This window comes from Lampris incognitus, chromosome 18 (assembly GCF_029633865.1).
Source record: "Lampris incognitus isolate fLamInc1 chromosome 18, fLamInc1.hap2, whole genome shotgun sequence".
Classification (NCBI taxonomy): domain Eukaryota; kingdom Metazoa; phylum Chordata; class Actinopteri; order Lampriformes; family Lampridae; genus Lampris; species Lampris incognitus.
The window spans coordinates 35,893,339-35,918,982 of NC_079228.1; the positions used below are offsets into that span (position 1 = coordinate 35,893,339).

Genomic DNA, 25,644 nt, shown 5'->3' on the forward strand with positions numbered 1-25,644 from the left:
GATGATCACCAAAGAAACAAAGGGATCACATGCTGTCCTACCCTTCCTTCTTTTTCATTCCTTCTGCTGATGGACACTTTTGCTTCTCCTATTATCAAGTTTAGAAGTGCCCACTTTGTCATATTCATTCTTCTGTAACTTGCCCCGAAAATAAACGCTGTTTTCCACCACCTTTCATCAAAACAGTGGAACAAAATCCATAAAACAGTGACAAATTGTTTCCGTCATTCCACAAAACAGACATGTATTGGACACTGTAGGATTAATCACAGATAGAAAAGCAACAGCCCCGTGTAGGATTCTCCACTGAATATCACCTGTTATTTTTTTAAGGGTGGTTTGCACAATACTCTCCATACAGGTTTAACATTATCATTTACAGTTAATGTTCTGACGCATGCTCAATAATCCAGGTAAGAAAATCAAAGAAGGTTGAATCAGTTCATCCGGATACGTTTATTGACAGATACGTTTCATCACTCATCTTCGGTGACCTCTAAACCTCATCTAAACTGACTGCAGGTATACCCACCCTCATAAACAATACAGCTGCATAACGACCGACACCAATGACCAGTTTCATATGCACATGGGCGTGACCATTAACTACAGCTTCAATGGCCATGAAGTGTGTGCCCAGGAGGATTGCCGTGACTTGTACATCAGGGAAAGTAAACAGACGCTGGCCAAGAGGATGGCACAACACAGGAGAACTGACGTGTCAGGCCAGGACTCCACAGTCTACACCCATCTACAGGCCAGTGGCCACTCTTTCAAGGATGAGGATGTGCACGTCCTTGATAGGGAGGAACGCTGGTTTGAACGGGGGGTCAAAGAGGCCATCTATGTGAAGAGGGAACGACCATCCTGAACCAAGTGGGAGGCCTTAAGAGTGCATCTATCTTATGCTCAGTCTTAAATAGGTTAAACTTAAGGTGACGTTCTTTCATTCATGCGGCGATATATCAGCAAAGCATGATGATATTCATGCCGAGACTGTGAGGTCATCTGGCGGGAATGATAGGAAGAGCTGGGTATCATCAGCACAGCAATGGTATGAGAAACCATGGGAGCGGATGATTGCACCAAGTGAGGTGGTGAATACTGAGAAGAGAAGGGGACCGAGCACTGACCATTGAGGCACCCCTGTGGATAAGCTGTGTGGTTTGGACACTTCTCCACGCCAAGATACTCAAAAAGATTTCCCTGAGAGGTCGGACATGAACCAGCAGAGGGCAGATCCTGAGATACCAAGCTCAGTGAGTGTGGAGAGGAGGATTTGGTGGTTAACCGTGTCATAGGCAGCTGACAGATCTGGCAGCAATAAAGCTGAAGACTGACCAGCAGCTCTAGCCAAACATAGTGATTTTATTACCAACAGGAGTGCAGTCTTGGTAGAGTGACCCCACTTAAAGCCAGACTGATTCAGATTGTACAGATTGTTCTCAGAAAGGAATTCAGAGACTTGGTTAAAAACCGTGCGCTCAAGTATTTTTGATAGAACGGATAGGAGTGAAACCGGTCTATAGTTTTCAGCCTGGGCTGGATTGAGTGTAGGTTTTTTGAGCAGCAGGGTAACCCAAGCTTGCTTAAATGCAAGGGGAAAACACCCGTTATAAGCAAGGAGTTGATTATGTGCGTGACTGCAGAGTTAAGTGTGGGGTAAATGGTCTGTAGGAGGTTGGATGGTATCAGGTCCAGCGGAAAGGTGGTGGGACGAGAATCCAGCAGAAGCTTGGAAACTTCCTCCTCGGTCAGGGGGGGAGAATGAGGTGAGTGAGGCACTGTTAACTGGCAGCGACGGACAGAGCTGGTCAGGCTTGGAGAACTGGTTACTGGTGGCAGAAACCTTATCAGTAAAGTACGAGGCGAACACGTCAGGAGCGAGTAGAGTGGAGGTCGGAGGAGGAGGCAGATTGAGGAGTGCGTTAAAAGCAAAAAACATTTTTCGAGCATCAGTGGTGCCACAGATCTTGTTCAGATAGTAAGAGGTCATATCCACAGTACTCCTGTTCTTCTTGAAACCGCACTGTGACTCTGGCAGCAGATGTTCTGTCAAGTGCATCACCATCCTGCATAGCATGACCTTTGCTAGGACCTCGCCTGCAACAACTAGTAGGGACATGACACGACTATTGCCGCAGATGGACTTGTCACCCCTGTTTTTGTACAAGGTGACAATTTTAGCATCCCTCCATTGCTGAGGGACACTCCGGGTCCCAAACCTGCAGGATGTACTGACAGATCATTCTGGTGCACAAGTTTCCCCTTTGTTTTAGTGGGATACTAAAACAAGGGGGATACTTGCGCACACACACACACAGACACACACACACAAACACACACACACAATCTTCTGTTAAAAACAGATTGCTGCACAGTGTGACACTAGCCCCCATCCGCTTCCCTAGAGAGAGCGAAAGAGAGTGAGAGAGAGATACTAAAACATTACACCATTTTTAATTTTCAATTTATTGGTGCACAAGCTTATCAGGATCTTGTTTTCAGAATAAGAATGGAAAGAAATTTGATCAGAGCAGAAAACATGCCAAAAAGGACAGCGACGAAGCAGAAAAAAATGTGAATGTGTTGGTTTAAGTGATGATTCTTGAGCTGGGGCAACTAATATTTCAATGAGGAGAGCTGGTGTTCCTGGTGGAAAATGTTGGTTTGGATCTCTGGAGGCTTTTTCATGCACACAGTAAAAAACAGGCATGGCTCAGGAGGTAGAGCGGTTTGTCTAGTAATCAGAAGGTCGCTGGCTTGATCCCCAGCTCCTGCGGAGAGCATTGTGCGATTGTGACAGATGTACTCTTAGGCCCCCCCCCCAGTTCAGGGATTGTTGTTCCCTCTTAACTTATTCCCCTTTTCCACTACATGGTACCGGCTCAACTCGACTCAACTTTTCCGTTTTCCATTACTGGAAAGTACCAACATTTTGGTAACTGTTATCACTTTTCTGGTACCACCTTTGCCGAGGTTCTAAAAAAAAAAGGGGAGTGGATACCAAAATCAATGCAGACCAGCTACACTGAGGGGGTACTGTTACGGTAATGGAAAACGACACTCTGCGAGTCAAGTCGAGTTGCGCCGGTACCATGGAGTGAAAAGGGGGCAATAGATGGCCTCTGACTCCCCATTCAAACCAGCGTTCCTCCCTATCAAGGATGTGCACATCCTTATCCTTGAAAGAGTGGCCACTGGCCTGTAGATGGTGTAGACTGTGGAGTCCTGGTCTGACGTGTTAGCTCTTCTGTGTTGTGCCATCCTCTTGGTCAGCGTCTATTTGGTTTCCCCAATGCACAAGTCACGGCAGTCCTCCTGGCACTTAACAGGGTACACTATATTGCTCCGTTTGTGTCACGGGACCTGATCCTTGGGGTGGAACGACTTCTGGCGCAGCGTGTTTTGGGGTTCGAAAGCAACTGAGACGCGGTGTTTGGGAAAATACGCGTCTCAACTTTTCCGACACCCCCGCCACATATGGAATCACCACTGGTTTACACTTAGGCAGCTGTTGCCCTTCTCCTCTCTTCGATGGGCTGGTGCATTGTTTGGGTGTCTTCCTGGCTTTGACAAATGCCCAGTTAGGATAACCACACTTAACCAGGGCCTGTTTAATGTGGGATTTCTCCCCTTCCCCGGCCGCTGTGTCGGTGGGGACGTTGTCAGCTTGGTGGTATAGTGTCCTGATGACTCCTAGTTTGTGCTCCAGTGGATGATGAGAGTCAAACCTTAAGTACTGATCAGTGTGTGTTGGTTAACGGTAAACATCAACAATCAAATGTCCCCCATCATCAATTGCAATTTCACAGTATAAGAAGGCTAACCTGTCATTGTTCACCTCCTCCCTGGTGAACTTGATGTGGTTGTCCACAGAGTTAATGTGGTTGTGAAATGTGGTACGTCCTGAGATTTAATTTTAACCCAGGTGTCGTCCACAAATCTGAACCGATGGCTAGGTGGTGTCCCTGGATAGGACATCAGAGCCCTCTTTTCAACTTCTTCCATATACAAGTTGGCCACTATAGGTGAAACCAGGGAACTCATGGCACACCCATGTTTCTGCGTATAGTACTGCCCCCTGTGTGTGAAGTACATGGACTGAAGACACAGCTTCAGGAGCAGACACACTTGGTCAGTGCTTTCTATGTATGCGTTTTCCTCCTTTGCTGTTAGTGGCAGTGTTCCTTTTCATAATAATTTAATTGTGCTCCAAAACAGCAAGTCGCCCTCTTTCCCTTATGCCCATGTGGGGAAAGTGTTGTCTCTGGCATGTACTTCAACATTGCCGAGTGGAACACTTCCAACAGACCCGTGTAATGTAAAAAAAATGTTTTGTTGTTGTCAGGAATGAGATTTCTGGAGGTTCCCTGGTGGCTCACACGGTAGAGCACGTACCACATAAGGTTGAATCCTTACTGCAGCGGCCTGGGTTCAAACCCGGCCCAGGCCCTTTGCTGCATGTCATCCCTTCTCTCTCCCCCATGCCTTTCCTGTCTCTCTCGATTGTTGCTATCGAATAAAAGGTGGAAAATGCCAAGGAAAAAAGAAATGAGTTTTCCACGACAATGTTGTTTTCAAAAAGTAACTGATGCAAAGTACAATGCCACTGACTGCCATAATGATGGACTCACTGTGGCAACATGCAATAAAAAAAAAGCATGTCATACTATAAGATAATGTAGCAATCAACATTTGGCAGGGGATACCCATCCCCAATAGCCAAAAGTTTCATTCACAAATTACCGTACTGTAATAATGTCCACTCAACCGGCAGCAATTACCTCCCTATTAATTATCATTATCAAGCTGAGATGAGATGAGATGAGATGAGATGAGATGAGATGAGCAAATGCTGCATGGAAATTGCATGGCCAGCCACACATCCATTCATTTGTAGATGAAGCAGTAGGTAACAAAAGCTACTTACAAATGAGAAAGTACAAAAGACCAAGAAAGTATTTTCTCATTTGTATTTATGTTCCCTGAAGAAACTCAATAAAAACTTAAATTTAAAAAAAAGAAATAAAGCTAGCTACAAATCACAGATTTTTCTCCAACACCATTCCAACCATCAGTGGCACATTGAAATGCTGGTGATAAACAATGGGGGAAGGGCTTCCAAGCTGGCCCAAAATAATGGAAAAAAATATATAGAGAAGTAGTAAGCACCTTTAATGCAACAAAATATTGATTAGTGCTATAGTGGTTCACAGAATACAAACGGCATTAAGAAGCCAGGAACAAAAGTGGCTACTGCTGCATGTATGTCTACATGCATTCCGCTACTGTTGCATGTATGGTACAGCCGTACAGCCTTACTATTGGGCCAACTGTAAGTATGTCAACCCAACAACACATCAAAATTTTCTCAGAGCTCAACTCAAAGTTTCAATTAGCACTGGTTTCTAAAGTTATAGCCAAGTCTTACCTCTAAAACGAGCCCACCTTGACTGTGGGTTGAAGCAGCAACAGGTTGTGTTTCTGTCGCACAGCTGGGCACACTGCGTGTGGCAGTGTAAGTAGAGGCAGTTTGTTCTTCAATCTATGGTGACAGAGTAAAAATAACATGATTAGCAGTTGTACCTGCAAGCCATCACAGTACTAAATAGAGCAGACACAATATGGAATTTTGCATGCTATGCATTCAATGTAACTAATGTTAGCTAAAAACAGCTTACCTCTATTCGACCTCGCTTCTCCGGGGGTTCTCCATCGCCATGGCAAATATTGCTTCCAAAGAGTGGGCACAGCAGATATCTTCAGCAATTTCTTGATGCTTCCTCCCATCAACTCTGACTGTATGTCCCTGTTGTATTTATGTGCTGTAAAATGTAAAGAGTATACACAAAGATTTCCCAGTACTGATGTCAGTGTGTTCCTCCCATATTTGGGGCTTTTTATTGCTAGGAGCCAAATAGGCCAAAAAAAAAACCCAGGCGTCTCACATCTAGGCGAGGCAAAACGTGACAATGACACGGTATCCTCAAGTGCAGGGGTCCCCAACCTTTTTTGCACATCAGACCGGTTTAATATTGACACATCTGCGGCTGCTGAGAGGACCTCCTGATGGCTTTGGCTCAGAAGGAGTCATCTGTGGAACAATGCTGCTGGGACACAAATCAGGGCCTGATCAACCCTGGCTGGGTCGCCTGAGTGAGGGTGTATGATGCTGGAAGACCCGAAACACCCGAGGTCCTCAGGAAACATCACTGATAATGTGTCCCAGTGCATACCTAGGATGTATCTTCGAGTCATTCAAACTGATTCAGCCAGTGAGGCCCAGGAATAGGCTGGGTGACCACCAAAAACAGATTGGTGATGACTGGAGAGACAGTTGACAGCTCGGAAAGACGGCAAGGGGCAGGAAGGGGTAGTAGCCCAACCTGCATCTTTCGTGAGGAAGAACTCCGCCAAAAAAAGTTTGAGCACATCCTCAGCAGCTGCTGGCGACATGACCAGGTGCTGAAGACAGTTGCAGAGGCCATCTCCAAAGCTGTGGCCAACAACAAACAAGCCAACGGACAGAGGAACACTGCCTTTGTCAGGGCTAGTGAGCAGCCTCAGTCACAGCCCAGATCAGCAGCCAGTCTCTTCACCTCTGCGTCGGACTGGGAGCTGCGAGTCGACTTTGGGGGGGGGGCGCTCAGGTTCCTGGACGATGGACTAGATATAGTGCCATCATCAGTCTCTTCAAAACAAGTGCTCCTTATAGAGCTGACGGTTGCCTGGGAGGACAAGATGGAGGAGGCAAATGAGTGGAAGCAGTCCAAGTACCAGGAGCTGGTGGATCATTGACGGGGGAGAGGCTGGAAGGTGCGTTGTGCGCCCATCGAAGTGGGGTGTAGAGGCTTTACTGGCCACTCACTGTGCAAGGTCTACACTCTATTTGGCATCACTGGGGCTGCTAAAAGGAAAGCCATTAAGTCTTCCATGGAGGCCCCAGAGAGGGCCTCCAGATGGCTTTGGATCAGAGGGAGTGATCTGTGGGTCAATGCTGCTGGGACACAAACCAGGCCCTGATCAACCCTGGCTTGGTCGCCTGAGAGACGGTGTATGATGCTGAAAGACCCGAAACACCCGAGGACCTCAGGAAACATCACTGATGACGTGTCCCAGTGCATCCTAGGATGTATATTCGAGTCAATATCAAAGAGCTTAGATAACAAGAGCGGACGCTCCATGGGTTCATCCATGCAACACCTATGCCCCATTGCTGAGCCGGGCCGCTGACATTTTGAACTGAACGTTGACTGTTTATATTGCTGTGCAACGACCACAGCTATATAAACCAGTACACTGCCACCATGACCCATTCCAGACGCTGATATCGGTGGCGCCATCACACTCAGCAGGTCCAGCGCACACTGTGGAAGGACACCCTCAGGGGGACTAACATGGGATAGTTCTGACATATTTTAGTCAATGCTGCCGATAGACAGACATCGGATAGTTCTGAAAGTTAATAGCTGAACACTGTTTTCGATTTTATTTATTTATTTTAGTCTTCGTGCTGACTGGCTGGCCTTGAGATTTCTCCGGATTTCAGTCCACAGTGGCGGAAACGCTACGTCAGCGCCCCCTTCAGGCTGTTACAGAAAAACGACCGAGTGTCCGCTCTTGTTCTCTAAGCTCTGCCAATATCATTGCGGACCAGCCAGCGGGAGGCAGGTGTCGGTAAATAAGGTTGTACCGCTTTAAGAGCAAGATCTGGGGTCGGACTCTGATTGGTCGGTAGGGAGGGGCGAATGAGGAAGTTGTTGTTGTTGTGTGGCGCGAACGGTGTTGGGAGCTCCGCGCAAATGAAAGGAAATATTATTACTAAGAACTGTGATATACTGGACCTATGTCAACGTTTTGTGCAGCTGTGAAGAAGGATTAAATGTGTTTCCGAAGAAAGAAGACGGCGTCCTCGCCATTTTCAGACGAAGTGAACTATTGGACCGTGTTGGGTTGTGCTCCGGAGTTTAGCTAGCTAGCACCAGGCAGTGACGGAGAGCGCCAACCAACTTCGGCCCTGGATCCGAAATAAATTGGGTTCCCCTGTAACTTCCGGCGAAGGTAGTCGGAAGACGGAGACAGGAGAAGTAACACGGGTTATCACGACCAGGATACAGGCTAGGTTTATAAGTCAACAGCGTCGTAACATTTAAGCAACGTTTGAATATTAAACACACAACGCATATTTTCCTGGCATGAACATATTGTAGCGAATTCGGGGGACAACGCAACCACAGGAACTGCCGCGGCCGGGAAGCGAACCCGTATCGCCCGCACCGCAGGAGGCATCGCTAACCGCTAGACTAAAGGGTCAGACCCGCCGGCCAGTGGCTGTAAACTACTAATAAGACACGTTAGCCCCTAGCTAACGCTGCCTCTCCCGAAGAAACTCGTTTGTTTTACTCACGGCTAGTTAGCTAGCTAGCTAGCTAGGAGCCACATGCACGGCGAGTAGATACGCGGGCGGTGACCGACTGATGACCTCACGTGCGTTGCGTCGCTCAAGTTCAACGTCACTTCCTCATCCTGTTGCGGGCGTGACAGGAAATGGCGAGGAAAGGCGCTGCGCAGACGGACGGTGCCACGTCCAACGTAACTACCACACAAATAGCCTGTCAGTTTACATGTTTATAATTCTGGTTATTTTCTATATTTTATTTATTTTTTATTTTAGCCGAACCATATCGTTTGCTCACAGCGCGGTGGCACACGCTCTGGTCCGTGGCCCAGTGGTCGGGGACCGGCGTGTGTATGACACGCTTTGGCACGATACTGGGTTGTAGTGTTACTCTACCAGCCTCGGTTGGATGCCGTGTCATCCTTCTCTGACAGACTCATTATTAGCACAACTTAAAAGCCCAGGTATTTCCATCAAAACCGGGAAAAGGGACCGTTGTGTTGTTAAACAGGTGTATAGTGGCCAGGTAATGTCGTTGGAGGATCAGCAGGTGGATGTGAAGTCCTGCAGGAGGAGGGGAACATTAGCGTGCTAACAGTCTTGATTCTGTCCCAGAAGTGTGTGATGGAAAGACTGAAGTATGAGCACTGACGTTTACACAAGTCCTTTCTGAAGACTGTGAGGACACACCCCCCCACACACACACACACATACACGCACATACACTTCTTTAAAATACTTTCTTCAAATAACCAATCAAACTAATCCACAGGGGCCCCTAGCAGAACAAGGTTTTTTCTGGCCTTCACCATGTAACCGCCCCCCCCCCCACACACACACCAGAAAACAGGGATTCAGAGATCTTTTTGGTCCATTTGCCACGGCTGAAGGGACAGACGCTTAAGAAAACTCAAGTGCTCTTAGGGATGATAAATGGTGCAATTAGCTCAGGTGCAGCGTCACCACGGAAATGGCTGCTAACATGCATAAGCAGCCATCGGGCTTAGAGACCACTCAGTAACCATGGAAATAATCGCACGCACTGTTGTCATTCAACTCTCGCGCGCATGAAAACACACGCACGTGCGCGCGCGCACACACACACACAAGCGCATGCTGTGCTCTTTGCACTTCACAGTATGGTCAGCTGACCTCACACACCGTGTACCAGAGCCCCGGAGCCAGCACATGTACTACTTTTCATCCTCGGCCAAGAGAAAAGGACAGATACAAAGAGAAACACACACACACATAGACACACGCAGACAGAGGGAGAGACAGACAGACAGAGGGAGAGAGAGAGAGACAGATAGACAGACAGAGATAGAGACAGACACACACAAAGAGAAAGAGAGAGAGAGTTGTGGATGGGCTGAATGGGTGCTAATGCAGGTGTGGGTCACCTCTCAATTCATAGATCTTCTATTGGCACGAGTATACATGTGCACAATTTAGCAAAGTGTAGATTTGAAAATAAATGAAATAGAAACAGAGTACGGTGAAATAAAATACATTCTGTAGTAAAGAAACGTTTACTGCCGAAACTCACCCGGCTCACTGTACCAGCCCCCATCTGCCAGTGGATTAAAAGCTTCCTGACAGACAGGAGGCAGCTGGTGAGGCTGGGGAAAATCACATCCAGCACCCGTCAGCAATGGCGCCCCCCAGGGATGTGTTCTCTCCCCTCTACTCTTCTCCCTCTACACAATGACTGCACCTCGGGTGACCCGTCTGTTAAAGTCCTGAAGTTTGCGGACAACACAACCATCATTGGCATTGATGAGTTAAATGCAGAGAACAAATTTCGTTGTAACCTGTCGGGACAAATATGAAGTGGCCTTCTTTCTCTCTTTATCATTTTCATCATCTACGGTGTCCCCCCATTGTCTTCATCATCCATACTGTCCCTCGTAATCTTCACTGTTTTTCATGATCTTCACCAGCTTCACTGTCTTTCACTATCTTCATCATATTTCTTTTCCTTCGTCATCTTCATCATCATCACTGTCCTTCATCTTCACCGTCCCTCAACCTAACCCCCAGTAATGGACGACTGGCTCCCTCCGTGTGTTGGGGAAAGCCAGTGTTACCAGTTCCCGGCGTGGGTGAAAGCAGTGCTGGTGTGTAGACAGAAACAGCAGGGGTCTGTTTTGACAGAACTACAGTGGCTCTGGGGAACACATCTGAAAAAACAAACAAAACAGTGTTGAGACTTCATAACTAAAGTGCTCCTGAGAACAAGTAAAAAACTTTTGGAGCCAATTTTTCATCCCCAGCATCAATTTCCCCAAAATCAAACTCTCAAACAAAGCTCGTCCTCCTCCGCTGGGTGATGGACAGAACCACCGCGAGCTGCTTTGAATACAGGAGGCAGAAGAGGAGGGGGAGATATGAGGCAATTGACTGAGCTAAATTAGCCTCTGGGAAGTGCTCAGTAATCTACTAAAGTTAAACTAATATTTTGTGAAGTAATGGAAAAGGTAGAAGGATCTGAAGCGTGGCAGTGAAGGGCGGTGGAGTGTGAACTCTGACCCCGCGGTCTGCAGAGGACAAATGTGTACTGCGACGGGTTTTAAGCAGGTGGTGTGGAGACCTCTCCTCAAGAAATGGAGACGGGTGATCCGCTGTGGCGACCCCTAACGGGAGCAGCCGAAAGTAATAGTAGTGGTATGTGTGTGGAGACCCCTCCTGCTTAAGTCTGTCACGTGCGTTCCTTAGCAACAGGACCACCCTTAACACTGACCAAGCGTGTCTGCTCATGGAGCTGTGTCTTCAGTTCCCGTACTTGACATACAGGGGGCAGTACTATAGGCAGGGGCATGGGGCATGGGGGGGGGGCTATGGGTTCCTCAGTCTCGCCTGTAGTGGCCACTATGCTCCGTCCCCCCTCCTCGGGCATCTTCCCAGCCTGCATCACGTTGTTGGAGAGTCTAGTCAGGAGCTCTATGCCAGTATCGCCCGGTGCTTCCAGACCTCTGCTGCTTTATTGTCCGGTCCCACAGCTTTTCCAGTTTTCATTCGTTGCCACGCTTTTCTCACCCCACCCCTTGTAATCTCCCCCTCGTCCTCTTCGCTCCTTGGTGGCTCATCTGTCCTTCTTTCTCTGCCGTTCTCCTCATTGATGTGGGCCCTGAAATAATCCCTCAGTTTCTGTGAAACATCCTCATCTCCTGGCAGTGCTCTTCCATCTGGTCCCTTCTTCGGGTTTACTTGCTCCGCATCCTCGCTCGCCCTGTCTCAAGTAAAAATGATGTCTGTATGTGTATTTATGGAATTGAATCAGTTCTCATTTTTGCATGAACACAAAATGATCCTTCACAGCGCAGCAGAGACCACGTGACTGCCGACTTCCTACTTTGCCGATATTCTGTTGATACTGCCTGAAACACGCTACTCCCTCGAAAACTTGAGATCCCTGAATTCAGGGACTCTTTCGAAAGCAGGGATCGTGGAGTGGCCAGATTATGTCGGATTTGAATCTGGGCACTCCGCCTCAACCTTGTCTGCTGGCTTAGCAACAGCTTTTACACATCGGCATCTTGCTATTTGGTTGTTTTGGGGGGGGTTTCTTCTTCTTCTTTTTTGTGTGCAATTTATTGCATAGTTATTGTCATTTTCATTTTCATGTTGTAATTATATTTCATCATGATCTCTATCATTATTATTACTATTTCATTTTTCTGTGTAATTTTTAGCCTTTGCAATAGTTCACCCCTTGTTGTCAAGCCAGGCCAGTTTTATTTGTGTAGCCCAGTATCACAAATTACAAATTTGCCTCAGGCGGCTTTACAGCAACACAACGTCCTGTCCTTAGACCCTCGCACCGGGTAAGGAACAACTCCCTAAAAACCCTTTAACAGGGAGGAAAAACAGGAAGCAACCTCAGGGAGAGCAACAGAGGCCCAGGACGGACAACGTGCAATGGGTGTTGTGTTTACGCAGTTTACACAATACAACATTGAAAGAGGATAACACAATTATAAAATTCATATAAATTATATGAAGAATAGGATGAGGGGGATACCAAGCAGTATCCAGACGCCACCAGAACAGCACAGTACCCGAGCCACGTGACCACCATCACCATGGAGACCTGACAGGAGGACAGACTACACATGCACACGAGAGACTCACATCACACCACTCACATACACGGGGGAAGAGACAAGGAAAGACACTAGTCACACGTCGGAGAGGGAGAAGGATGTAACACTGAAACAGGGTAACAACTTTACACAGAGTTATAAGATATATAAGATTATAAGATATTTGGGCGGCACGGTGGCCCAGTGGTTATCACTGTCGCCTCACAGCAAGAAGGTCCTGGGTTCGAACCCCAGGGTTGTCTAACCTTGGGGGGGGGTAATCCCAGGTCGTCCTCTGTATGGAGTCTGCATGTTCTCCCCGTGTCTGCGGTGGGGTTTCTCCGGGTGCTCCGGTTTCCCCCACCATCAAAAGAGACGTGCATGTTAGGGTCTCCTGTCTGTGCCCCTGAGCCAGGCAGTGGGAGAAGAACTGGAGTTGGTCCCCGGGCACTGCGTGACGGCGGCAGCCCACTGCTCCTAGCGACACATATCACAGCCAGGATGGGTTCATTTGCAGTGACTGCATTTCCCTACGGGGATTAATAAAGGAAGCGAAAATTAATTCAACAGTGTGATGAGGGGGATGCCGAGCAGCATCCAGGTGGCGACCACCACCATCACCATGGAGACCTGGGTTAGGCTGCACATGCTCAAGGGAGAAGAGAAAGGGGGAGACATCACTCAGAAAGAGAGAAGACACGAGAGAAGAGAACAGTTTGCAAAAGTCAACACTCTATAAACCACCCGCCATGCAGTACGGGTTGTGAAAAGGCAACTAAGTGTAGGTTAAGGTAAAAAGATGAGTTTTAAGTTTGGATCTAAAGGACTCATCAGACTCTCATTGTCTGACGGCCAGTGGCACCCCCAGAAATATTCCATAGGGGTGGCCAGATGGGGGCCCACTGGGTTTCTACAACAAAACCAAAAGCCATAACCGAATCTCAGGAATGTTATAATGTGGTTGTGGTGTACAGCTGTAGCGTAGGCAGAAATCCCGGGGTGGGTGTGCACAGAGAAAATCAGGTGGGCCTAGCCCGTCCTATTGTTAACCAAAATAGGCAATTACAACTATACCTGCCTGAATGCAACACACTATAATCATACAAGCCTTATACATCATCAGAGGGACTGTTAAAGGTATCAAGAGGCACATTAACAACAGCATCACATAGCCTGGCATGGCCGCCACACACACACACACGGCAGACACAACAACATCAGCATGAACTCCAATTGTACACCCACCAAAAGCTATACCCAATAAACAATAATATTTAAATAGGCAATCAGCTACCACAGACCCACATTGTAAACTAGCTCACGTTTGGTGATTACAGCAGGAGACGACGGGGCTTGGTGTTAACACTGGAATTGCGTACCTGTCTTTACTACTTGGCACCTGTTTAGGAGAAACTGGTGCAGAATAGGTTTCTGGGTTGAGAATGATGGCTGAACTTGAGCTGAATTCTCTTCCTCCTGCTCCTTATGACGTTTTTGTTGTTGTTTCACCATGATTTTCAACTTAACCTATGTTGTAAGCAGCTAGCTAGCAGGAAGTAGGCTTCTGGTCCTCTGTGCAGTGGGTGGGCTGTACACTGAGTGAAAGAGGAGGGGCTGATCACTATCTGGCATTTGCAAAATGCACCGCTACTCAAAAAATCTGACCTATCATCATCATATAGTAAAGAATAAGAAACTAGCTGGGCATTTTTTATTTTCTTTCACATGAACTATTATAAAATATACATTATTAATTTAAATTAATAGTACTTAATGTAAAATATCAGATAGAAGCACATTATGCATACTTAGAAGGATATTATGCATATGCGACTGGTGGGGGGAGCCAGCGATTGTATCAGAGTGGCCACCCCCCCCCCCACCCCGGCCACCCCTTGGCGGCACTATTGCTGACGGCAGTGGGCAGGTTATTCCATAAGAACAGGTCCCGACGGGAAAAGGCCCTGCTGCATGCTGAGTTCTTTTTAACTTTGTGTACACACAGGAGCCCTGTATTTTGAGAGCAGAGAGCTCGAGATGGGATGTATGGTTTAAGGAGATCAGACAGGTATGATGGGGCACCCATCCAAATTTTCACAGCAGCCAAACAGGCCTCTAAATTAGTCATTTGAGTATGATCATGAGCCCTTATAGGCACGTACAGCTGAGTATCATCCATATAAATAGAAATATATTCCATAACTGCATATGATTTGGCCAAGAGGCGAAATATAAAGAGATAAATGTAGAAGGCCAAGAACCGAGCCCTGAAGTACGCCAAATTTAACATCAGGGAATTTTGATATAATACTATTATAGCAGAAACAATGTGTTCTTCCAGATAAGTAGGACTTAAGCCAGAGACACCAAAACTGAAATTTACTCTATCAAACAGTATACAGTAGTCAATGGTGTCAAAGGCTGCACTGAGGTCCAGTAATAGAAGCAGAAGTGGAATCAGAGTCCATAGCAAATAGGACATCATTTACCACTCTGGTTAGAGCAGTTTCAGTGGAGTGGCAGGCGCTGAAAGCTGCTAGAAAAGGTTCATATAAATCGTTTTCTTCTGTTTGGGTCGAAAATTTGGTGACACACAACTCTCCCTAGTACTTTAGAAAAAGAAGTTCAGAGAAGAATGGAAGATTAGAGACTGATCGATAGTTATAAAGAGACCCTGGATCAAAATGCGATTTCTTAAGTAGAGGTTTGACCACAGCTGTCTTAGAACTGCTGGGGACCATGCCAGTAGTAAGTGATAAATTAACAGTGTCTTTCGACTGTGGTGTAGGGATCCTCGCTGGTGATCATGCACTGTAAATAACTAAACCTTTAAACCTTGCTTCCTTCCAAATCAGACACCAGATGATCTCAATGAGAAGTTTATCCCTGCCATTTTACCCCTAATGACATTCCTTCTATCAGTGTCTCTGTCCATCTACAGCTCAGAAAAACAATCATGGCTGACCAGTTTCACCTCCATTTTGTTGAGAAACTACAAACTAATATTTTCAGGGGGGGGGGTGTTCACAACAGACCTTCCTCCAAAATCTGACTGGGTGCTGCTGCACAAATTTCTTACATGTCAGCTGCTAGCCTGCCAGCACCACCAGCTATCCCATCATGCCACTATCATATTCAAAATGAATGACCATTAGGCGACAGTGCCTCCGTTCTGTCTTTTCCAGTTATTCATTTTTACTTTTAGATTGTTGGGTTTCTCGTGTACATCGCATGATTTTAATCCCTCATCTCTGCAAATTTACTTTGTGATTTTAGTCAAACTTAATTTGAAAACAGTAAACAAAACAGACCAATAGGTTCAGTTCGGTTTTATGAATTCATTTCATTTCTCACGAGGAACAAACTTTCATTGGTTTCTTATTCAGTAATTTCCTGCTTATATTTCGTTTCTCCACAGACTTCTTATCTGTGACACCAGCCTTCTTCCTCAACACCAGGACTACGGTGTCCTGATGGTGTTGCGACGCTGCTGTTCCCTATTGGAGGAAAAAAAGGAACAGCCCTACAGAGCCTACCAGTTAGACTCTTTCCCAAGATGGCTGATGATCTCTACAGCACCACCTTCTCCGCCTCTGAATCATACTTTTCCTCCTCATCCTCCTCTTCCTCTGCCCCTTTCCTCACGCTGGAACAGAGGGCTGCCTTTGTCTTTGTCCTCATCCTCTTCATCTTCCTAGGCCTGCTCATTGTCAGGTGTTTCCGAATCCTTCTAGACCCGTATAGGAGTATGCCATCCTCCACATGGACCGACTACATGGAGAAGGACACCTTTGACTACCGAATTGCCTGACAGGCAGCATGAGAGGCAACAACGCTAATGGCAGATGCTAGGCCCAGGCAGCTAGCACACTAACAAACTCAAAACACGCCAGTGCACATTCCCCCACTAATAACTATGGTGTCACAGAAAAACCGATGACTTTCGAATGGGGCAGAATGGAGGGGAGGGGTCTCCCAGAGTTTGGATTTCCAGATAAGTTTCTTTATTTTACCACCACCTTTGGCAGGTAACCAGCTAGCAAGGCTCTAACATGGCTCTGCTCTGTTCTAGTCTTAATTGAAATGTTGAAGAATCAAGGTGGTTGGTGAGCAGGGAGAAGTACCAGCCAATGTGGCAGTTTGATAAAAAAAAAAATGCCCCAGTTAGAAATGTGGTGAGGGGACTTCCAGGTGGCATAGCGGTCTATTCTGTTGCCTACCAACACGGGGATAACCGGTTCAACTCCCCGTGTTACCTCCAGCTTGGTCAGGCGTCCCTACAGACACAATTGGCCATGTCTGATGTGGGTATGTGTCCTGGTCACTGCACTAGGGCCTCCTCTGATCGGTTGGGGCGCCTGTTCGAGGGGGAGAGGGAACTGGGGGGAATAGCGTGATCCTCCCACGTGCTATGTCCCCCTGGTGAAACTCCTCACTGTCAGGTGAAAAGAAGCGGCTGGCGACTCCACATGTATCGGAGGAGACATGTGGTAGTCTGCAGTCCTCCCCGGATCGGCAGAGGGGGTGGAGCAGCGACCGGGAAGAGTGAGGTAATTGGCCAAGTACTTTTGGGGAGAAAAAGGGGGGGAAATCCTATAGAAAGAAAAAAGAAAAGAAAAGAAATGTTTTGGTGAAAACATGAAGCCTACCAGATAACTCGTTTTCTGTGATACCATTAGCAACAGTTGCTAGAGAGCAGAATGCTAGCTGGTAGAATGCTAGCTGGTAGAACGCTAGCTAGTAGAATGCTAGCTGGTAGACTGCTAGCTGGTAGAATGTTAGATGGTAGAATGCTAGCTGGTAGAATGCTAGCTAGTAGAATGTTAGATGGTAGAATGCTAGCTGGTAGACTGCTAGCTGGTAGAATGCTAGCTGGTAGACTGCTAGCTGGTAGAATGCTAGCTGGTAGAATGTTAGATGGTAGAATGCTAGCTGGTAGAATGTTAGATGGTAGAATGCTAGCTGGTAGAATGCTAGCTAGTAGAATGCTAGCTGGTAGAATGCTAGCTATTAATGTGGGACTGTGCACCGCATGCTTTTGGTGTTTCCTTCTGCTTGCTGCCTGGGGCTGTCTGGCTGGCAGCATACCTGGGCAAAATCCGGACAATTGGTTTATTTAACTTGGAATACTCGAAAGTACATCAATACATAGTAGAACAAATACAATTTAAAAATAGTAAACAAAATAACTTTGAAATGAATTGCAAAGATGAGCTTAATTTTACTGTTAGGTTTATGAAACTTGTAGTGGATCAAGACAAGAGTACATAATCTTCTCTGAGATAAACTGATCCGATAACCTGGTCTGATATGAAATTAATAAACCCAAAACAATGTTTTTGCCCGGGTCTTGATGGCACCCTGTTGACTTACCTCCACCCTGCAGCATTTGTATGCCAGGAGTTTCCATGTTGTTTGTCTGGGGAGGGGGCATCTGAACAGCAGTGACTATTCAAAAAGATGCAGGTGGAAAATGTCCACAGGTACTGTAATCACAAAGCTGCCAGCCAGGCAGATAATTAGTGTTGTTGTCTCTCATGGGAGAAGATTTTTTTTTTAATTCCTTTTTCAACTTTGATTTCTTTACCTTTATTACTTGCTCTTCATTAGTAGAACTTGGGACACAATGTCAAATGTAGTAAAGGATCAGATCAGTCGTAACAAAGATTTCCATCATCGCAGCAGACCCGAGAGGTCCCAGAGAGGAAAATAAACAAGCGCAGCAGAGAACTAAGAGAGAAAAATAAGACGAATGCTGCAACAAGTCCTGTTTTTTTTAAATCAAATCCAAAGTCTGCACAGCCATAGAAAAAGACAGTTTGGCTGATTCAAAGTTCACCGGCTCTACCATCCTGCCAGCCTGTGGCTTGTTGCTAAGTAACTGGTGATGCTCCAGCAGTTTGTTTGTTGAATAGTGGGCGTCCCACCATGGCGATGGCACAGAACCCATTGGTACATGTCGGCAGCTATTTGCTTGTACCACTGAACACGGAGACAGCACGATACCTGGCACCGACACATGGACACAGACAACAGGTTCAGATGCTGGTGATTTGGGTTATGACCAGCCACATCAACAGGAAGCCAACCTTCATTTGGAAGTCCTACAATATTGTGACCATCTAATTTGTTGACCGAATAGGTAAGGTGGCTGTTAGGTCAGTCTACTTTACAAGTCACCGAACATACAGCGCCAGTTTACCGCTGTGCTCTACTGCCTCTGCTTCTCCAGGGAAGCTGTGCAGGTGTCCTCGGTGGTTTGGAAAAGAAATGGGTTGCAGTCAAATGCACCACTGTGCCTCCCTGAATTAATTAACATAGATGTTTGTTTTGTTCTTGCAAAGGGTTTCAGTTTGTAGTCCAATAGTATGTCTGCATAACACATTCTTATGCAACACGTACTGCTGCAGGTGGTATTTTTCTGAAAAGGCACGAATGTACTGTGAGATACTGGCAGTGGGGGGGGGGGCAGTTTTCATAATCGGCCTTTGTGAAGTGTGTCAGGTGAAAGAGGTTCGTAACATCAAGTTAAAAGTTTATCCGGCCACTGTGTTCTCCACTTAAAGGAAGACAGACCACCATGTCCATCATTTTCACAAGCAACCATGACAACAGTGATGGACAGACCTGTGTGCACCAGACTCTCCCCAGGCTGACTTCCCCTCCTCTCTCTCTCATCAGCCATTTTCCAGTCATCTGATTACAGAAAGGTTCATGTAAACGGGAAACCCGGTTTCCTTTTTAAGGTTAAGGGATTGAGCAAAAACCTGGCTAACAGCCATATTTCTTCTGGAAAAGCTTGATTATTTAGCTGCGTATACGCTTAGAATCAGAACCAGAATACTTAGTAGGGTTTCATTAAGGTTTTTTAAGGATACAGCGAAAATCGCAACATTCAACATGGCGAGCATCTGCAGCCTGCCCAAAAGCCAGCACTTCTGGAGCAATCCAGAAATAATGCTTAGGGTTAAATCTAACGAAGAAACAAAACATTAAAACGTGTCTGGATGGCCAGAAACACTGCAATGACAACTTGTTTACAACAACAGGCCTGTTCTTCTAAGTGATTGTGACATCAGAACCTTTTACCATGTGGAAAGTAGGGGGATACCACATGCAAACTGGAGTTTTAGAGTAATTAGACTAACACACGTGTTAACCTGTTATACAGTTTCCTGCCTTAACCAGATTACTCAAAATGATCTGTATTTTTGTGTGCATGTAAACATACGGTGTTTAGACGTGAGTCGGTGTTGTCAGCTGGAGGAGTGCTTAGTTGAAATGAGAACCCGCAGCGTCCCCACAGCTTCTGGCATCCTTTCCAGGGCTGAAACCCTCTAAAGAATTTCGTCTCCAACCTTAATTCGCCCGAGGAGAGGTGACGGCGTCGACACGCTGTTTTCCCATCGCCACCCTGCTTCATATTCACGACTTTGAGCAAAGCCACAGTCTGCTGCTGTTGGCTGATGAGCTGCTGGCTGTTTGGTGCCTTGCTCAAAGGTACCCTGTCCGTAGCTGTATATGGAGTGAAGAGTATCGTGTATTCATTTTCAAGCTGGTCCAGTTGCCCTTATTCAAACTGTGGCTTCAATTCTGGTGTGTTAGTTTTTTACCCCTGACTCAGTTTTTGAGTTCAGCAAGTTTCTCAGCCCAAACACCAAAGTCCTGAAGCACCATGTCCTCCTGTTAGCAGCTAGCTGTTAACAGTCAACTCGGAGGTAGAGCAACAGGAAACAGTGATGGGTTTTAAAGTCGGGTCAGGTCACTGTTGTTGGAAGAAAAAGACTTGGAAAAGAAATGTTCTTTTAGAAGTAAACAGAGAGGAGCTCAGGTGTCATGTCTGACACCCGATAACAACTGAAATCCTCAATCTCCAGGTTCAATTTAACTGGTTTCAGAATCTGCAGAATGCCTAATGACCGCTAAAATCTTCATGACAAGAGGACAAATTTGTAATGAACGTATCCTTCCGCCACATTAGCTTACATCATTTTCTAAGCAGGCCCCCAAACTGACTCAACCAACCTGCGAGGGTCTCAAGCAGACTGGTCCGTCCTGACGTCCTTCCGCGCCCCCACTCCGCTCCGAGTCTCGAAGCGTTTCCTGTAAGGGGTCCCCTAGCTCAGGGTGGCCCAGGCACTGCCTGAATGGAAAAACTGAACAGGACTTTTCCTCATCTCAAAGGAGAGCAGAAAGATTGAACACACAGGATTCTTTTTATCATTATTATTATTATTTATTTGAGGATGAGGCTTTGGATGGACGTGTTGGAGAAGTTGTAAAGACTTTTGGGAGGGTTTAGAAAAAGGATTGTGGCAGTTGGCTGAGCCTGGCAGCGCTCTCTCAAGCCTGAATAATTAACTGAAGCTGAAGGTGATGACCTGCCCAGCAGGCCTCACCTTTTCTATCTCACCTGATTTAGCAGCAACAGAAATCAAGTGTAACTCCTCACATCACTCATATTCACTCCATATCTATCTGTAAAACATAGGAGACTCTACCTGTTAGCAATTACAAACGGCTTTAAAGACTTTATTTTACCTTGTTAGCTCGATTCCCCAGTCATCTTATGCACCTACTCACCAACTTGCACAACAACGTCAAAAAAAAATCTCTAAATTCACTTTGTTTACTTATTTTACATCATAATCTAATCAGCTTAACCTCCTCTAAAACAGACACGTTCTTGTGATTGCATCACAAAGTCCCAGTGGGCAGACGAGCAACATTCCAACCAATCATATCATCACATGTTTAGCACTGTCCAATCAAATCACAGCCCTCCCTACGCTTTGTCCCCCCCCCCCAATACCCTGTTTTACCTGGATACCCGTCACATTACAGAACCAAGATACGCTCTGCATGACGTCTCACATTGTCTTTGAATACCACCAGGATTTACATAATCTTGTGTGGTCAACCATTCAGTGAAAGTAGGTGTTTGCTTTCTGTTTTGTTGTTTGGTTTGTTTTCTCAAACGTAGACAGTCTTTTCATTTCTGCAAACAGACTGGATCCATGCAGCATTCGGAGAGGATATTTGAACTGAATAATAATTTTAAAACGTTGTTCTTGGGGGAAGGGGCAAGATGTCCTTCGGCCCCTCGAAGATCATGTCTTCTCTGCCTTTTGTGACACACACCATCATCATCATCATCATCATCGGCGGTCACTCGGGGTCGAGTATGACCGTCCTTCTTCTGGGTCCCTCTGGGTCCCTCTGGGTCCTCAGGTGGGTGTACAGACCGATCCTGGAGCCACATAACGGGAGGACGCCTGTGCGTGACAGCTTTCTACGTGGAGAGGCTGATGCGCCTGCAGCCACCACACGGTCCTTGGCAGGGAGGGGGTGGCCAGACTCCAATGGCATGGAGAACCAAGACGATTGAGGACCACCCTCTGGAGACACCCTCCACCTGGAGACACCCTCCACCAGTTCCACCGTTGAGGTCTTTGTTGGATCGCGCTTCGTCTGGAACCTCCCCCTTGACCTACCCACCTTGGGTGACCCTACCAGGAGCCAAGCTCCGGACGGCATAGCTTAAGGGATCATTGGTACACACAAGCTTCTCCACGGCAAGGTGGCGATCCAGGAGAAGACACACACACACACACACACACACACACACACAAACAAACACGCACAGCAAGACATAGAATCCAAGCAGCCCACTGCCAAATAAACCTAATAATAGCTGTCTGATGAGTCAACATTCTGTATCTGGTGACGTCATAAGAAGGTAATGACATGTATACAAACTGTTCCCTTCTTGCCCTGACAGGAGGGGGTGGAGGGTGGGTGGGGTGGAAACAGGAACTTTTCCTTTCACACCTCTCCCTTTCTTCTCCTCTCTGATTCTCTGCCCATGTTAAATGAAGCTGTCAATAGATTTTACAGTCTGTCACTCTGTCTCTCCTGATCAACCTCTCGCTCACCATTTTGTTTCCCCTGCCCCACCATGGAGCTAGAGATATGCTCTCTCTCTCTCTCTCTCTCTCTCTCTCTCTCTCTCTCTCTCTCTCTCTCTCTCTCTCTCTCTCTCTCTCTCTCTGTCTCTTTATTTTCTAACCCGAGAATGTGTTTTCGTGTATCAGAGTCTCTGACCCCTTTAATAATCTGTCTATCTTCCAACCATCTGGATCTTCTGCTATCTCTCTGCCTCTTCGTCCTTTCTTCCCTATGACTCTGTCGCTGCTCCTCTTCATCATCACCTCCTATGTAGTCATCTTTCACAGTCCACCTTCCTCTAAAAACACGTCCTGCTTGCCTTACACTGAGCCGGTTTACATGCCCTCAGCCTTGCCGGGACGTTCTTCTCTTAGTCTGCTGTTTTAAAGACAGCTCCATTAATGAGCATGGTTTGGATTTGACCCCTGACCCCTGGGCCGCTTGCTTCCATAGAACCCCAAAGTGTTTGTGTTTCCAAGACCTTTGCCGTCTCCTAGTTGTACCCAGAGACAAGTGATGGCTGTATTTACACTTCAGCAGGACAGCAGCGCCAGGTGGGAGTCAGATGTCCCTCTGCAGCATTCCCCATACTGCTGATGGACAGATGTTCCTCAGCAGCGTTCCCCATACTGCTGATGGACAGATGTTCCTCTGCAGCGTTCCCCATACTGCTGATGGACAGATGTTCCTCTGCAGCGTTCCCCATACTACTGATGGACAGATGTTCCTCTGCAGTGTTCTCCATACTGCTGATGGACAGATGTTCCTCTGCAGTGTTCTCCATACTGCTGATGGACAGATGTTCCTCTGCAGCATTCCCTATACTGCTGATGGACAGATGTTCCTCTGTAGCATTCTCCATACTGTTGATGGACACATGTTCCTCAGCAACGTTCCCCATACTGTTGATGGGTAATGGACAGATGTGCCTCTGCAGCGTTCCCCATACTGCTGATGGACAGATGTTCCTCTGCAGCATTCCCCATACTGTTGATGGACAGATGTTCCTCTGCAGCGTTCCCCATACTGTTGATGGACAGATGTTCCTCTGCAGTGTTCTCCATACTGCTGATGGACAGATGTTCCTCTGCAGCGTTCCCCATACTGTTGATGGAAAGATGTTCCTCAGCAGCGTTCCCCATACTGCTGATGGACAGATGTTCCTCTGCAGCATTCCCCATACTGCTGATGGACAGATGTTCCTCTGCAGCATTCCCCATACTGCTGATGGACAGATGTTCCTCTGCAGCATTCCCCATACTGCTGATGGATAGATGTTCCTCTGCAGCATTCCCCATACTGCTGATGGACAGATGTTCCTCTGCAGCGTTCTCCATACTGCTGATGGGTAATGGACAGATGTTCCTCTGCAGCATTCTCCATACTGCTGATGGACAGATGTGCCTCTGCAGCGTTCTCCATACTGCTGATGGGTAATGGACAGATGTTCCTCTGCAGCATTCTCCATACTGCTGATGGACAGATGTTCCTCTGCAGCGTTCTCCATACGGCTGATGGGTAATGGACAGATGTTCCTCTGCAGCATTCTCCATACTGTTGATGGACAGATGTTCCTCAGCAGCGTTCCCCATACTGCTGATTAAATTTAAACACTGTCTTCTGAGCAGGCGGCCCAGCCTCCACGTCCCTCTTTTACGAGCCCATTCTCTCTTTCTCTCTCTCTCTCTCTCTCTCTCTCTCTCTCTCTCTCTCTCTCTCTCTCTCTCTCTCTCTCTCTCTCTCTCTCTCTCTCTCTCTCTCTCTCTCTCTCTCTCTCTCTCTCTCTCTCTCTCTCTCTCTCTCTCTCTCTCTCTCTCTCTCTCTCTCTCTCGTTTTAAAGAAATAAAGCTTTGCCTTGAATCCAGCCTCCATATGTGTCTGATCGTTTGTTTTCATTGGATCTCCATGTGATGGAGGAGGTTTCATAAGATGGCGTTTTTCCATATTATATTCATTATATTGTATTTCAACATTATATCCAGCATGGCGGCACAGTGGCGCAGTGGTTAGCGCGGTCGCCTCACACCAAGAAGGTCCTGGGTTCGAGCCCCGGGGTAGTCCAACCTTGGGGGTCGTCCTCTGTGTGGGGTTTGCATGTTCTCCCCGTGTCTGCGTGGGTTTCCTCCCAGAGTCCAAAGACATGTAGGCCAGGAGAACCGGCCATACTGAACTGCCCCTAGGTGTGTGAGAGAGAGTGTGACAGGGACTGGTGACCTGTCCTCCCACCCAAAGCATGCTGGGAGAGAATCCACTGCACTGCCAGGCTGAACTAGATGAAATGAGTGAGCAAATGAACGACTGAGCCGAGTCCACCCTCTCTGGTGGTAGTCTAATATCTCCTGGAGAAATGAAGACCCTTTCAAAGACCCTGGGGGGTCCCTGGCTCCTGCGACGTTAAGCAAGGACGGATGAATCCCACTTTAAGTCCTCGGATGCTGAGCTGAGTGACGTCAGCGCGTCCCTGATGACGGGATGTAGACGTCCCTGATGACAGGATGTAGACGCCGTGATGACAGGATGTAGACGCCGTGGTGACAGGATGTAGACGTCCTTGGTGACAGGATGTAGACGCCGTGATGACAGGATGTAGACGCCGTGGTGACAGGATGTAGACGTCCTTGGTGACGGGATGTAGACGCCGTGATGACAGGATGTAGACGTCCTTGGTGACAGGATGTAGACGTCCTTGGTGACGGGATGTAGACGCCGTGATGACAGGATGTAGACGTCCTTGGTGACAGGATGTAGACGTCCTTGGTGACAGGATGTAGACGCCGTGATGACAGGATGTAGACGCCGTGGTGACAGGATGTAGACGCCGTGGTGACAGGATGTAGACGCCGTGATGACAGGATGTAGACGTCCTTGGTGACAGGATGTAGACGCCGTGATGACAGGATGTAGACGCCGTGGTGACAGGATGTAGACGCCGTGATGACAGGATGTAGACGTCCTTGGTGACAGGATGTAGACGTCCTTGGTGACAGGATGTAGACGCCGTGATGACAGGATGTAGACGCCGTGGTGACAGGATGTAGACGCCGTGGTGACAGGATGTAGACGCCGTGGTGACAGGATGTAGACGCCGTGGTGACAGGATGTAGACGCCGTGATGACAGGATGTAGACGTCCTTGGTGACAGGATGTAGACGTCCTTGGTGACAGGATGTAGACGTCCCTGGTGACGGGATGTAGACGCCGTGATGACAG

The 25,644-nt window shown here is 47.2% G+C and overlaps 1 protein-coding gene across 1 annotated transcript; it reads left to right on the top strand.

The window, feature by feature from the left end:
* The first annotated feature begins 16,042 nt into the window (after positions 1 to 16,042).
* LOC130129063 (cortexin-3-like) lies at positions 16,043 to 16,297 on the top strand. The gene has a single exon (XM_056298859.1). The coding sequence runs from the start codon at positions 16,043 to 16,045 to the stop codon at positions 16,295 to 16,297; it is 255 nt and encodes an 84-aa protein (XP_056154834.1).
* Positions 16,298 to 25,644: the final 9,347 nt, after the last annotated feature.